At 45.5% G+C, this 13,367-nt stretch overlaps 1 protein-coding gene across 1 annotated transcript in view; it reads left to right on the top strand.

Annotated features, from left to right (window-relative positions):
* cdh4 (cadherin 4, type 1, R-cadherin (retinal)) overlaps positions 1 to 5,928 on the top strand; it is a 61,356-nt gene extending 55,428 nt beyond the window's left edge. The window contains exon 13 of the mRNA XM_066672348.1: positions 3,069 to 5,928. Within this exon, the coding sequence (XP_066528445.1) occupies positions 3,069 to 3,275 (207 nt within the window). The 3' untranslated portion in view covers positions 3,276 to 5,928. The remainder of the gene's footprint in view (positions 1 to 3,068) is intronic.
* The last annotated feature ends 7,439 nt before the right edge of the window (positions 5,929 to 13,367 follow it).

Raw genomic sequence — 13,367 nt, 5'->3', positions numbered from 1 at the left:
AAGAGAACAAATAAAAATACAGAGGTTAGTAGGGTCATGGTAAAGAACGGGCAAATTTGTCCTGCGAAAAAAGCTTCCACGGGTCAGGCAAGAGAACCCAGCAACAGACAGCGTGTTGGCGGTTACTAGAAAGCTAACTAAAAATGCTGTAGCTATAGTGATATGACAGGGTTAATACAGAACAGTGATAATATGAAAACCAGCCCGAACACCAATAGAGACGGAGTAACCTGAAAGTGAATGATTAACCAAAAGCTTGTTTGAAAAGGTAGGTTTTTAATCTAGATTTAAAGACTGAGAGTGTGTCTGAGCCCCGAACACTAAACGAAGGCTATTCCAGAGTTGAGGAGCTTTGTGAGAAAAGGCTCTTCCTCAAAGCGAGGAACAAAGAGTAGATGGGCATCCTGTGAACGAAGTGTACATGACGGGCGATAAGGTATGAGAAGTTCAGTAAGATACTGCGGGCCTAAACCATTTAGAGGTTTATAAGCTAAGAGGAGTATTTCATAGTCAATGCGAAATTTTACAGGTAGCCAGTGTAGGGACGAGAGAACTGGGGTGATATGTTCGAATTTTGTAGCTCTAGTGAGCACCCTGGCTGCTGCATTTTGAACTAACTGAAGCTTGTGTAACGCTTTGCACGATCTCCCTGCCAGGAGCGCATTGCAGTAGTCTAGACATGAAGTTATAAAAGCATGCACTAGTTTCTCTGCATCTTTTAATGATAAAATATGCAGAATTTTGGCAACATTGCGTAGGTGGAAGAAGGCGGTTTTGACTGTATTGGATATGTGGATATCAAATGTGAGAGTCGAATCAAAGGCTACCCCTAAGTTTTTAATGATGGTATTGTGTTTTACTGTTGAATTATCAAGATTAATAGCAGCATTTCTGAGTGAATGTATCTGCGTATCTGTACCTAGTACAAGACTTCAGTTTTATCAGAATTTAACATGAGAACATTTTGCATCATCCAGTCTTTAATTTCAGTTAGACATTCTGTTATTTTTACGTAGACAAGCAACATCATTAGGTTTGGCTGATATATACAGTTGTGTGTCATCAGCATAACAGTGGAATTGAATACCATGCTTACGGATTAGTTGTGATGAGCATAAAAGAGTGCTTCCTTTTTGATGCAGTGACTTTAAGAGTAAGTACTTCAAAGGATTTAGTATCATAACTAGATTTTTGTGTTGTGTCAATGGTAGGGTCATAAATTGTGGCTACACCACCACCACGACCAGATGTTTGTGGGCAACTGTAATAGCTGAAGCCAGGGGGAGTGGACTCATTTAGGGCAATGTATTCATTGGGTTTAGCCCATGTTTCGCAGAGACATAATGCATAGAGTTTGTTATCAGTAATAATATCACAGACAGTGAGTGCTTTGGATGTTAGAGATCGTATATGTAAAAGCCCTAATTTAATGCTGGAAGTGATGAAATATTGCGTTCGCTACAGTGCCTTGGTGTTAATTCTAATTAGGTTGTTAAAACTGATTTTTGGGCATTTGTGATAACAAGCTTTGCGGGGAACATTAGGAATTTTAATATTACTTACCTGCTCGCTATCCATTCCACATACCTGACTGATGTGACTGGGAATGACCAGTCAGTTCCGGCGCAGAACCACCTCAATGTTCTCAGAGAGAACTATGGATCCTAGACGGCTCGGATGAAGCCCATCCCAACGATACAGGGCCGGACGCTCACGAAAGCACTCCCAGTTGTCGACGTAGTCCACACCGACAGTGCCGCACCAATCCAGGAGTGGAGCCCGAAGAGCCTACTAAACGCCTCGCATCCTTGACGGTAGGTGGGCAGGGGGCCAGAGACGATGATCCTAGCATCCGTCTTCTTCTGAGCGGTATCGTCGTTCGATATCGTGGCTCGCACTGCCAAAGCGCCGAAGGAAGCCGCCTGGGAGACAAGACACGGTTGCATTACTCTTTATCTCCGGCACTTTTAAATGTCTAACTATTGAATCACCCATAATAAGAACACCGTCCTGTTTAGTCTTCGGTGCTGGAGCAGGTGCAGGTGAAGGCCAGGAGCTGAGCACTTCAAACCGGTTGGCAGAAGTGAAGACTGGCTGCGGTGGAGGGGGGGACGGCCTCGGCTTCTCACGCCCACGCTGGCGCTCCCATCCCGGTGCAGGCATGTAGATAGGTACCCCCACAAACCGCCGCGGCAGAGAAGCCGGAGAGGCGATGGCCACGTAGGAGGCGTTGCGGGCTGCCTCGAACCTCGTCTTCTCCCGCTGGAACTCCGTCTGCTTCTCCAAGAGACGCTGAATCCGGCGACCAAGCTCAGAAAGGGCTCGTTCCTCGGCAGGCGCCATGAAGAGAGAAAAATAAACAATGAGAAAAAATGAAGTTAAGAAGCGATGGAACGATGAGGACAGCACACTAGGATAAGCAATGCCAAAAAATATGCAATAGAGATTGTAAATAAACGTCTAGAGGACTAAAACAGCGACAAACAGCAAACAATTTCAAATCAAGCACGCGAGCAGTCAGGGCGGCACGGTGGCGCAGCAGGTAGGTGTCGCAGTCACACAGCTCTTCATTGGTTGTGGGTTAGATTCCTGCTCCGGGTGACTGTCTGTGAGGAGTGTGGTGTGTCCTCCGGGTGCTCCAGTTTCCTCCCACAGTCCAAAAACACATGTTGGTAGGTGGATCGGCGCCCCTTCCAGGGTGTATTCCCGCTATGTGCCCAATGATTCCGGGTAGGCTCTGGACCCACCGCGAACCCTGAACGGGGTAAGGGTAACAGATAATGAATGAACGAGATTAGTATATGTTTGTGGGCCAAAGAAAACATGTATCTCCAAGTTAGTAACTTTAAAGGATATGTAAAACCATTATATTTTGGACCCTTTCTATTGTTCCATTCGTCATGAAATTTCAACACAGTGTGAAAGACAACCCCTGTGTTAAAACGATTAAACTTGAAATCAACAAATACACACATTTTTCTTTGGACATCATTGATATGTAAACTTGTAAATAACTCTGCAGTAAAAGGACCCATGTCTGAACAGTTTAAATCTCTGTGTGTTTGCAGGGTTTGCGAGCAGCTGATAATGACCCCACAGCTCCCCCGTACGACTCTCTGCTTGTGTTTGACTACGAGGGCAGCGGCTCCACAGCTGGCTCGGTCAGCTCACTGGACACATCCAGCTCTGGAGAGCAGGATTACGACTACCTCAACGACTGGGGGCCACGCTTCAAAAAACTGGCCGACCTCTACGGGGGCGGGGAGGACGACTGAGGTCGGAGCACCGAGGAGAGAGGGGCAGGGCTGGGGACGGGGCCTAAAGGAGCAGTGTGAAACATCTTGGTTCAAACTTTACAATGAAGAGCCATAGGAGCCGAGTCTAGGACCACGGTGATCATCCCTGTTGAAGACTAAAAGCCAGAGGGATTAGAGAAAGACACAGTCTGCTCCAGACCCTTACTGCAATCTGCCAGTGTGTTTTTCCTTCATCATTTTATTTCTCTGCTGTGGCAAGTTTATCTTTGTGAGGGTTTTTTTTTCTCTCGCTCTCTCTCTCTCTTAAGGCCGTTCAGAGAGTTGAGACGAGAGCTGGTATAAAAAACTAAGTACTCCATGTTTTCTGGAAATAGAAAACAATGACTTGCTCTCTCTCTCTCTCTCTGTCTGTCTCGTCTTTACTCTATCATGTTTTTCTCTTTCTCGACTTGAATTTCGTTAGAAACAGAAGCACTGTCGTTGATCAAGTGCCTTTCGTGGTGTGTTTTTGTACTGGACTCCTCCTCAGGGTCAGTTGCCATTTTAAATTCCTTTCTCGTCTAGCGGCACGCTCCCTATTTCCCTCAGCCCCTGTCCCTCCACAGTCACTTTTCTTTCATCCCCCATTAATGGTGCAGAATGGGGAAAAAAACAACAAAACTATGACATAGAAGAAGAAAGAACAGAGAAGCTGTTGGAAGACCTTTGAGTCGAAAAACAAAAAGAAGTGAGTCTGATTCTTTGGTAGCTGAGTTACAAATGGTGGTGAGTGGTGATCCCACTCTGAAGTCTTAACTTGCTGTCTTAATTACAGACCAGCCAGCTCCCCAAGCAACTCCCACACCTAATCAAGTGTGACAGCTTTTACAAAATGATTTTTTATAAAGAAGCAAAAAGGAAAAAAAACAAACAACAAAATAAAAAACAAACAAAAAAAACTGAGAATGCCTTTTCGCTTGGACACTTGCCTGCCTTGTTTTGTGTTGCTTTCCGACGTGTGGAGGTAATCTCTGCATGGAGGAGCAGACAGAGAGAGACCTGCTGAAACCCGGGGCTGAAAGCACCGCGTCACGGAGGAACGCTTTTATTTCGTCTCGAACATTCCCCTTTTCTAGGTTTATAGGTTGATTAGACTATTATACATGCATGATTTCTCTCAAAGCAGTGTCTCGAATCAATCGCACATGTTCCTTGTGGTCAGAATGTGAAAAAAGTAGTTGGCAAAGAATATACAATATACAGAACAAGTATAACCTGTAAAGAACAACAAAAAAATGACTCAGAAAATGAGAAAATGCTGTAAAATACATATTTTTTTTAAGTATTACCTGAAACATTTGCTGCTCTCAAGGTCCTTACTGGGCTAAATGACACTGTTTCTGGCCCAGTGGTTTTAAGTGTGTCTGTGTGCGCGTGTGCCTATCTGTACACGCACACGTGTGTTTGAAAGTATGTATGTTACTTGTCTGTTCTGTAGGATTTTTAAATTCTCTTTTTCTATTTTGTTTGGGATTTTTCTTGATTAGTTTCTAAGTTGTAGTCTAAGCTTTGATACAGTGTTATTTTGATATGAGCAGTGTGTGCTCAGTTCTGTCTTGCAGAGAAAAGCCTGTCTTCAGTGTCCTGTCCCAGAACGTGGGAACAAATAGTGACTCTGGAGGACTTTACCACCATGCCTGCTTCAAACATTCAGTGTTTCTGAGTTACTCTTTCATTCATCAAACCACTACTGGATTTGTGCTTTAGAAAATAATAAAAAAAAAAAAACCTTTTTTGCAGATGTGGAGTGCTATAGTGTTATACTCCACAAATACAACCCACCTGTCTTTATCTTTCTTTAGTGCCGAGTCTCCAGCATGAACACACACACACAGCAAAGTAGAATGGTTAGTGAAATTAGTAACAGCTAAAATGTCAGTAATCATTACCCATTCAAACTCAATACTACTAATAATACTGTTTCTACTCTTCCATGACCACTGCACTCACAGAGAGGTACACTTTTCAGGTATGCGTGTTGAAAATCCAGATAAGAAACCCTGAATTGGCCACCCACTCCTTCAGTCGTTCCACTAGTGACAAGTCTTTACCTTCCTGCTGCAGGATTTCCCCTGACTTATCAGCATGTATTTAAAATGAGGCGAGAGAGAGACAAGGCCACTGACCTGACCGAGTGAAAGCTCAGTCCTCTCCGAGGGCATTCATCATCATTAAAGCAGCAGGCCTGCCACTGATGATGAAGGCCCAGCAGAGGGACTGTGAGCTGGAGACCAGAATAACTAGGAAATCAAAGGGGAGGAAGGGAAAAAAAGAGGGGGAAAATGTAAGTGTTCCCTGTAGGAACTGCAGCAGGAATCTTAACTGCTTCCATTCGCTTTGCAAATGAGAGAAAAACGGCTGTCAACATTTCAGGTGGCAGTGTGTTTTGTAATCTTGTTTCGTTGCTAATGCCTGGAATTTCATTAGAGGCTCATTTACATTTTTAATTGCAGTCAAACTGGATAGAAATAGAGGAGGATTTAAAATGTTTCTCTCTCTCTCTAGTAGCAATGGAAGAAACCTGTGAAAACCAACTATTGTTAATCAAGCTTCATCTCCGTACTTCATGTAATGGCAGGGTGTGGGTGAGAGAGAGGAGAGAGAGAGGGAGCACTGTGAGAGATCGGTGCTCTCTGAGGTCATGTCTATCAATTAGTTCTTTGATTAATCCCTTGCTTTAATCTCATCAAGTGGAACATTGCTAATTACCCACAGACGAGGGGAGAGAGAGGGAGGGAGGGAGGGGGGCAGTAGGTTAAAACATGTGGCTTGAGATTTACTGAGGTGTGTATGTTTGTGAGGAGACAATGCCTGCCTTCTGTGCGACCGTTAACAACGATCACTAAACAGTGTTTTACAGTGACTGTCTGCATTTGAATTTATTGATCAAAGTGATGAGTATCTGGTAACCTAAAGGCAGACAAGTCACAGTGTTGAGAGCCCACTCGGTCTATACCCGACGTTACCGTTCATTCAGAAAGGCAGCTCTTTCTCTCCTGGCTGTAATTTTATTCAGCGTACCTGGCTCTGACTTATGAGCAGGCAGAGACAGTGACAGGCTTTTAAAATAATGATTATTTGACAGTCAATTTTGCCGTAGATTAAATAACATTTCTCTTAAAGGCCCTCAAAAATGTTCAGAAATGGCCCTGAAAGAGAGTACAACCATCTCAGTGTGTTCTGAAGGAAAAGGGTTGCTGGTGATAGCCTGCTCTTTGTAAATAAGAGCTTAATGCGCTCCTGCCAGCCGACAGCATGTATATTATAAATAAAGTTTGCCTTTTCAAGCACACAGCCGTGGTGTTGTTTATGCCCCCAACCCTCAAACAAGGGCTAAATCTCTGGGGCCATCAGACGGAACAATCCAATATGAGAATGACTCAGACTATGTGTGTGTGTGTGTGTGTGTAGCAGGAATAGTTCACATTGTGGGGACCAAAACCTGTATTTAAGCCTGTGTAATGTCCTCACAACTCATAGAAACTCGTGTGTTTGTGTGTGCGAGGGGTCTAATTGAGTGCTCGTAGTTTAGTGCTGATAGAGCTGGCGAGCTGAAACAGCTTCCTTTCGTGCAGGACCTGAACTTTGCTGACTCAGGACCATGCGCAGGTTATTTTGGACCTTCGTGGGTTAGAAGAGAGATCAACGCAGGGGAAACAGAGGACAGAAGGGTCGCTGCAAATCTCTATAAAGAGGGGAAAATGCTGATCTCCTCTCTGTGATAAAACACTTTAAACTTTTCATCCGAGTTTTATTCAGATTTTCCATTCCATCTTAATAATGCAGCAATTATATTCATTCCTCAAATTGACTGCATTCCTACACAAAGGTGCCTTTACAAAGTGGAAATAAACTTCAGATTTTCCATTCCACCCAACAAAGGTGATATTATGAGGCAGAAGTTCACTTCTTATTTAGATTTTCCAGTTCACCTTAAACGTGTTACTTAATGATCATCTAGCTGCATCCAAACTTTGGACACACGCTTTAAAAAAATAAAAAGGATTGAAAAATCAATAAAATAAACTGCCTACACGCTTGCACCGATCACATCAGATACTCGTTTCCCTTCTCTGTTAAACTCAACAGATAAACAGCAACTGCACATTGAAATACCGTGGAACCTCGGTTAACGACCACAATCTGTTCCAGAAAGTTGGTTGTAATCCGAAATTATTTTTCCCTTAAGAATTAAAGGAAATAGAAATAACAGCCCCTGTTGACTCAATAATATATACGTGTTAAAGGTTATAAAGGTATGTTTTTTTTTAATAAGAACAGTTATAATACAGTTCATAAAGAGTTAAATAAACAGCCGCGATATCCGATACACGCATGCTCCCCGTTCAAACTTGGACATAATTTCCTATTTCAATTCAATTGTTGGTCGCTGCCTTTTTACCACAGGTGCCCTGCTACTAGTATCACTCTTAACCTTCTTTGGAGCCATGATTGAGGGCTAAATAAAGCACTTGAAATCACAAATGAAGTTACACAGAAGGAAGCAGAACGATAACGAACCGAACGTAACTGTGTCTCGAGTGCAAATGATGCTTGGTTTGAGATGAACGGACGCGCGGGGCTAACGCCATCTGTACGCAACCTGAAATTTTGTTCGCTATCCGGTACAAATTTTTATTAACATTTTTGGTCGTAACCCGATTTGTTCACTAACCGAGGCGTTCGCCAACCGAGGTTCCACTGTATACAGAAGTTAAGTTATGAAGGATTTAAACTTATTCCTGGCTAGGATTACCAACATTTGCATGAGACTACAGAAGGATTTCTTCCTCACAAAGCCATAATATAAGGAACGTAAGGAAGCTGCTGGTTTGAGGCATCATCTTCCATTCAGTACGATAACGTCCTGGAGAAGCACTGGACAAAATGACCCAGAACCACAATCAAATATATCTAATGTGACTCTTTATGATTTGAAAATGGCCTAAAACAAGCTCTTCTTAATCTCACAACTATAAATGACTGCTTTGTCCAAGGTGACTTTATGATGTAGAGAGTCAAACTAAGATTTTGGATGGTCATGACCCCGCAGCCCAGGGTCATGACATGATTTATCGATTTTACCTCTCCGTTGACCTCCTCATGCTCCAGGCAGTGAGGAAGGGCATGCTTTTTCTACCTGGGTTATGCACTTTTATTGTGGGTTAAAATACGGAACGACCAATAAATGGAAAGTCTATCTGAGTAATGAAAATGTAAATCATTTGGTATTTCTGGGGTTTTAGTCTGCCTAAATATAATGACACAGCAGTGCAAGCAAATCTGCTGCCATGGTGACGGCAGGTTTCTCCTACTGCTGGGGCATGTTCCTCAAGTTTACTCTTGTATTAATTCCCTCTTCCTTCATCTGAGAGTGAGACTTGTCAGAGGAACTCTCTAACAACGTTAGAAGGGAGGGACCAGTTTGGAAAGCGTGCATTGTTTGTGGGTTTTGTAGCCCACTCACACTCAAAAAAAAAAAAAAAAAAAAAAGCAAAACATCCTTTCCTTCCCTCTGGATTCAAACTCCGTTGTGTTCAGCAGAAAGTTGTAACAGCATCCTCGATGGCGCTAGGTTGCTGAACAGACTGTACATTTTTAAAATGTGCTCGATTTGTTCATTTTAAGGCAAAATTCGAATCCCAAATGTTTCTTCAGGCATGCAGCACAAGCCCTAATGTGACTGGAAAAGTTACAAATCATGTGTGAAATGTACAGTCATACACTTCTCAAGGTTTTAGATTGTACTCAAAAGGCCTTAAGAGTAAACAAACAAGAGTTTAGGACATTCAGCTTTAACTGGAGGGATATTAAGGTGAACACGTGATAGAGAATTCATTCATTCATCTTCTTTATCATGATCATACCAGTCCACTACCTACCCAAGGTCACAGGGTGCAAAGCAGTAAAGCAACCTGGAGAGGGCGCCAGTATATCACAGGGCATCACACACAAACACACCAGTAACTCAACCTGTAGAAAATTTCACCCCCACAGTCACTCACACCTGTGGACGATTTCACCCACTCATTCACACACTCACCCAGTCACTCACGCCTGTGGACAATTTCACCCACTCACTCACACACTCACCCAGTCACTCACACCTGTGGACAATTTCACCCACTCGCTCACACACTCACCCAGTCACTCACACCTGTGGACAATTTCACCCACTCACTCTCACCTGTGGACGATTTCACCCACTCACTCACTCACACACTCACCCACTCACTCACACCTGTGAACAATTTCACCCACTCGCTCACACACTCATTCAGTCACTCACACCTGTGGACAATTTCACCCACTCGCTCACACACTCACCCAGTCACTCACACCTGTGGACAATTTCACCCACTCGCTCACACACTCACCCAGTCACTCACACCTGTGGACAATTTCACCCACTCACTCTCACCTGTGGACGATTTCACCCACTCACTCACACACTCACCCACTCACTCACACCTGTGAACAATTTCACCCACTCACTCACACACTAACCCAGTCACTCACACCTGTGGATAATTTCACACACTCACCCAGTTACTCACACCTGTAGACAATTTCACCCACTCACTCACACACTCACCCAGTCACTCACGCCTGTGGACAATTTCACCCACTCACTCACCTGTAGACAATTTCACCCACTCACTCAAACACTCACACCTGTAGACAATTTCACCCACTCACTCACACACTCACGCCTGTAGACAATTTCACCCACTCACTCACACACTCACGCCTGTAGACAATTTCACCCACTCACTCACACACTCACGCCTGTAGACAATTTCACCCACTCACCCACACCTGTGGACAATTTCACCCACATGCTCACGCACTCACCCAGTCACTCACACCTGTAGACAATTTCACACACTCGCCCATTCACTCACACCTGTAGACAATTTCACCCACTCACTGAAACACTCACACCTGTAGACAATTTCACCCACTCACCCACTCACTCACACCTGTGGACAATTTCACACACTCGCCCATTCACTCACACCTGTAGACAATTTCACCCACTCACCCACTCACTCACACCTGTAGACAATTTCACACACTCGCCCATTCACTCACACCTGTGGACAATTTCACCCACATGCTCACGCACTCACCCAGTCACTCACACCTGTGGACAATTTCACCCACTCGCTCACACACTCACCCAGTCACTCACACCTGTGGACAATTTCACCCACTCGCTCACACACTCACCCAGTCACTCACACCTGTAGACAATTTCACACACTCACCCAGTCACTCACACCTGTAGACAATTTCACACACTCGCCCATTCACTCACACCTGTAGACAATTTCACCCACACCTGTGGACAATTTCACCCACATGCTCACGCACTCACCCAGTCACTCACACCTGTGGACAATTTCACCCACTCGCTCACACACTCATTCAGTCACTCACACCTGTAGACAATTTCACCCACTCGCTCACACACTCACCCAGTCACACACCTGTGGACAATTTCACCCACTCGCTCAGTCACTCACACCTGTGGACAATATCACCCACTCGCTCACACACTCACTCAGTCACTCACACCTGTGGACAATTTCACCCACTCGCTCACACACTCATTCAGTCACTCACACCTGTGGACAATTTCACCCACATGCTCACGCACTCACCCAGTCACTCACACCTGTGGACAATTTCACCCACTCGCTCACACACTCACCCAGTCACTCACACCTGTGGACAATTTCACCCACTCGCTCACACACTCACCCAGTCACTCGCACCTGTAGACAATTTCACACACTCACCCAGTCACTCACACCTGTAGACAATTTCACACACTCGCCCATTCACTCACACCTGTAGACAATTTCACCCACACCTGTGGACAATTTCACCCACATGCTCACGCACTCACCCAGTCACTCACACCTGTGGACAATTTCACCCACTCGCTCACACACTCATTCAGTCACTCACACCTGTAGACAATTTCACCCACTCGCTCACACACTCACCCAGTCACTCACACCTGTGGACAATTTCACCCACTCGCTCAGTCACTCACACCTGTGGACAATATCACCCACTCGCTCACACACTCACTCAGTCACTCACACCTGTGGACAATTTCACCCACTCGCTCACACACTCATTCAGTCACTCACACCTGTGGACAATTTCACCCACTCGCTCACACACTCACCCAGTCACTCACACCTGTGGACAATTTCACCCACTCGCTCACACACTCACCCAGTCACTCACCCCTGTGGACAATTTCACCCACTCGCTCACACACTCACCCAGTCACTCACCCCTGTGGACAATTTCACCCACTCGCTCACACACTCACCCAGTCACTCACCCCTGTGGACAATTTCACCCACTCACTCACCCAGTCACTCACCCCTGTAGACAATTTCACCCACTCACTCACACACACACTCACCCAGTCACTCACACCTGTAGACAATTTCACCCACTCACTCACACATTCACCCAGTCACTCACACCTGTGGACAATTTCACCCACTCACTCACTCACTCACACACCCAGTCACTCACACCTGTGGACAATTTCACCCACTCACTCAGTAACTCACACCTGTGGACAATTTCACCCACTCACTTACACACTCACGCCTGTAGACAATTTCACCCACTCACTTACACACTCACGCCTGTAGACAATTTCACCCACTCACTCACACACTCACCCAGTCACTCACACCTGTAGACAATTTCACACACTCACCCAGTCACTCACACCTGTAGACAATTTCACACACTCGCCCATTCACTCACACCTGTAGACAATTTCACCCACTCACTCACACCTGTAGACAATTTCACCCACTCACCCAGTCACTCACACCTGTGGACAATTTCACCCACTCACCCAGTCACTCACACCTGTGGACAATTTCACCCACTCGCTCACACACTCATTCAGTCACTCACACCTGTAGACAATTTCACCCACTCGCTCACACACTCACCCAGTCACTCACTCCTGTGGACAATTTCACCCACACGCTCGCACACTCACCCAGTCACTCACACCTGTGGACAATTTCACCCACACGCTCGCACACTCACCCAGTCACTCACACCTGTGGACAATTTCACCCACTCGCTCATACACTCATTCAGTCACTCACACCTGTGGACAATTTCACCCACTCGCTCACACACTCACCCAGTCACTCACACCTGTGGACAATTTCACCCACACACTCACCCAGTCACTCACCCCTGTGGACAATTTCATCCACTCACTCACACACTCACCCAGTCACTCACCCCTGTGGACAATTTCACCCACTCACTCACACACACACACACTCAGTCACTCACACCTTTGGACAATTTCACTCACACACTCACCCAGTCACTCACATCTGTGGACAATTTCACCCACTCGCTCACACACTCACCCAGTCATTCACACCTGTAGACAAATTCACCCACTCACTCACACACTCACCCAGTCACTCACACCTGTGGACAATTTCACCCACTCGCTCACACAGTCACCCAGTCACTCACACCTGTGGACAATTTCACCCAGTCACTCACACACTCACCCAGTCACTCACACCTGTGGACAATTTCACCCACTCACTCACACTTGTCGACAATTTCACCCACTCACACCTTTAGACAATTTCACCCACACATTCACCCAGTCACTCACACCTGTGGACAATTTCACCCACTCACTCACTCCTGTAGACAATTTCACCCACACACTCACCCAGTCACTCACATCTGTGGACAATTTCACCCACTCACTCACACACTCACCCAGTCACTCACACCTGTGGACAATTTCACCCACTCACCCACTCACTCACACCTGTGGAAAATTTCACCCACTCACTCACACACTCACCCAGTCACTCACACCTGTGGACAATTTCACCCACTCGCTCACACACTCATTCAGTCACTCACACCTGTGGACAATTTCACCCACTCGCTCACACACTCACCCAGTCACTCACACTTGTGGACAATTTCACCCACACACTCACCCAGTCACTCAAACCTGTGGACAATTTCACCCAC

This window comes from Hoplias malabaricus, chromosome 5 (assembly GCF_029633855.1).
Source record: "Hoplias malabaricus isolate fHopMal1 chromosome 5, fHopMal1.hap1, whole genome shotgun sequence".
NCBI lineage: Eukaryota > Metazoa > Chordata > Actinopteri > Characiformes > Erythrinidae > Hoplias > Hoplias malabaricus.
This window is presented reverse-complemented; position numbering and strand designations above follow the sequence as displayed.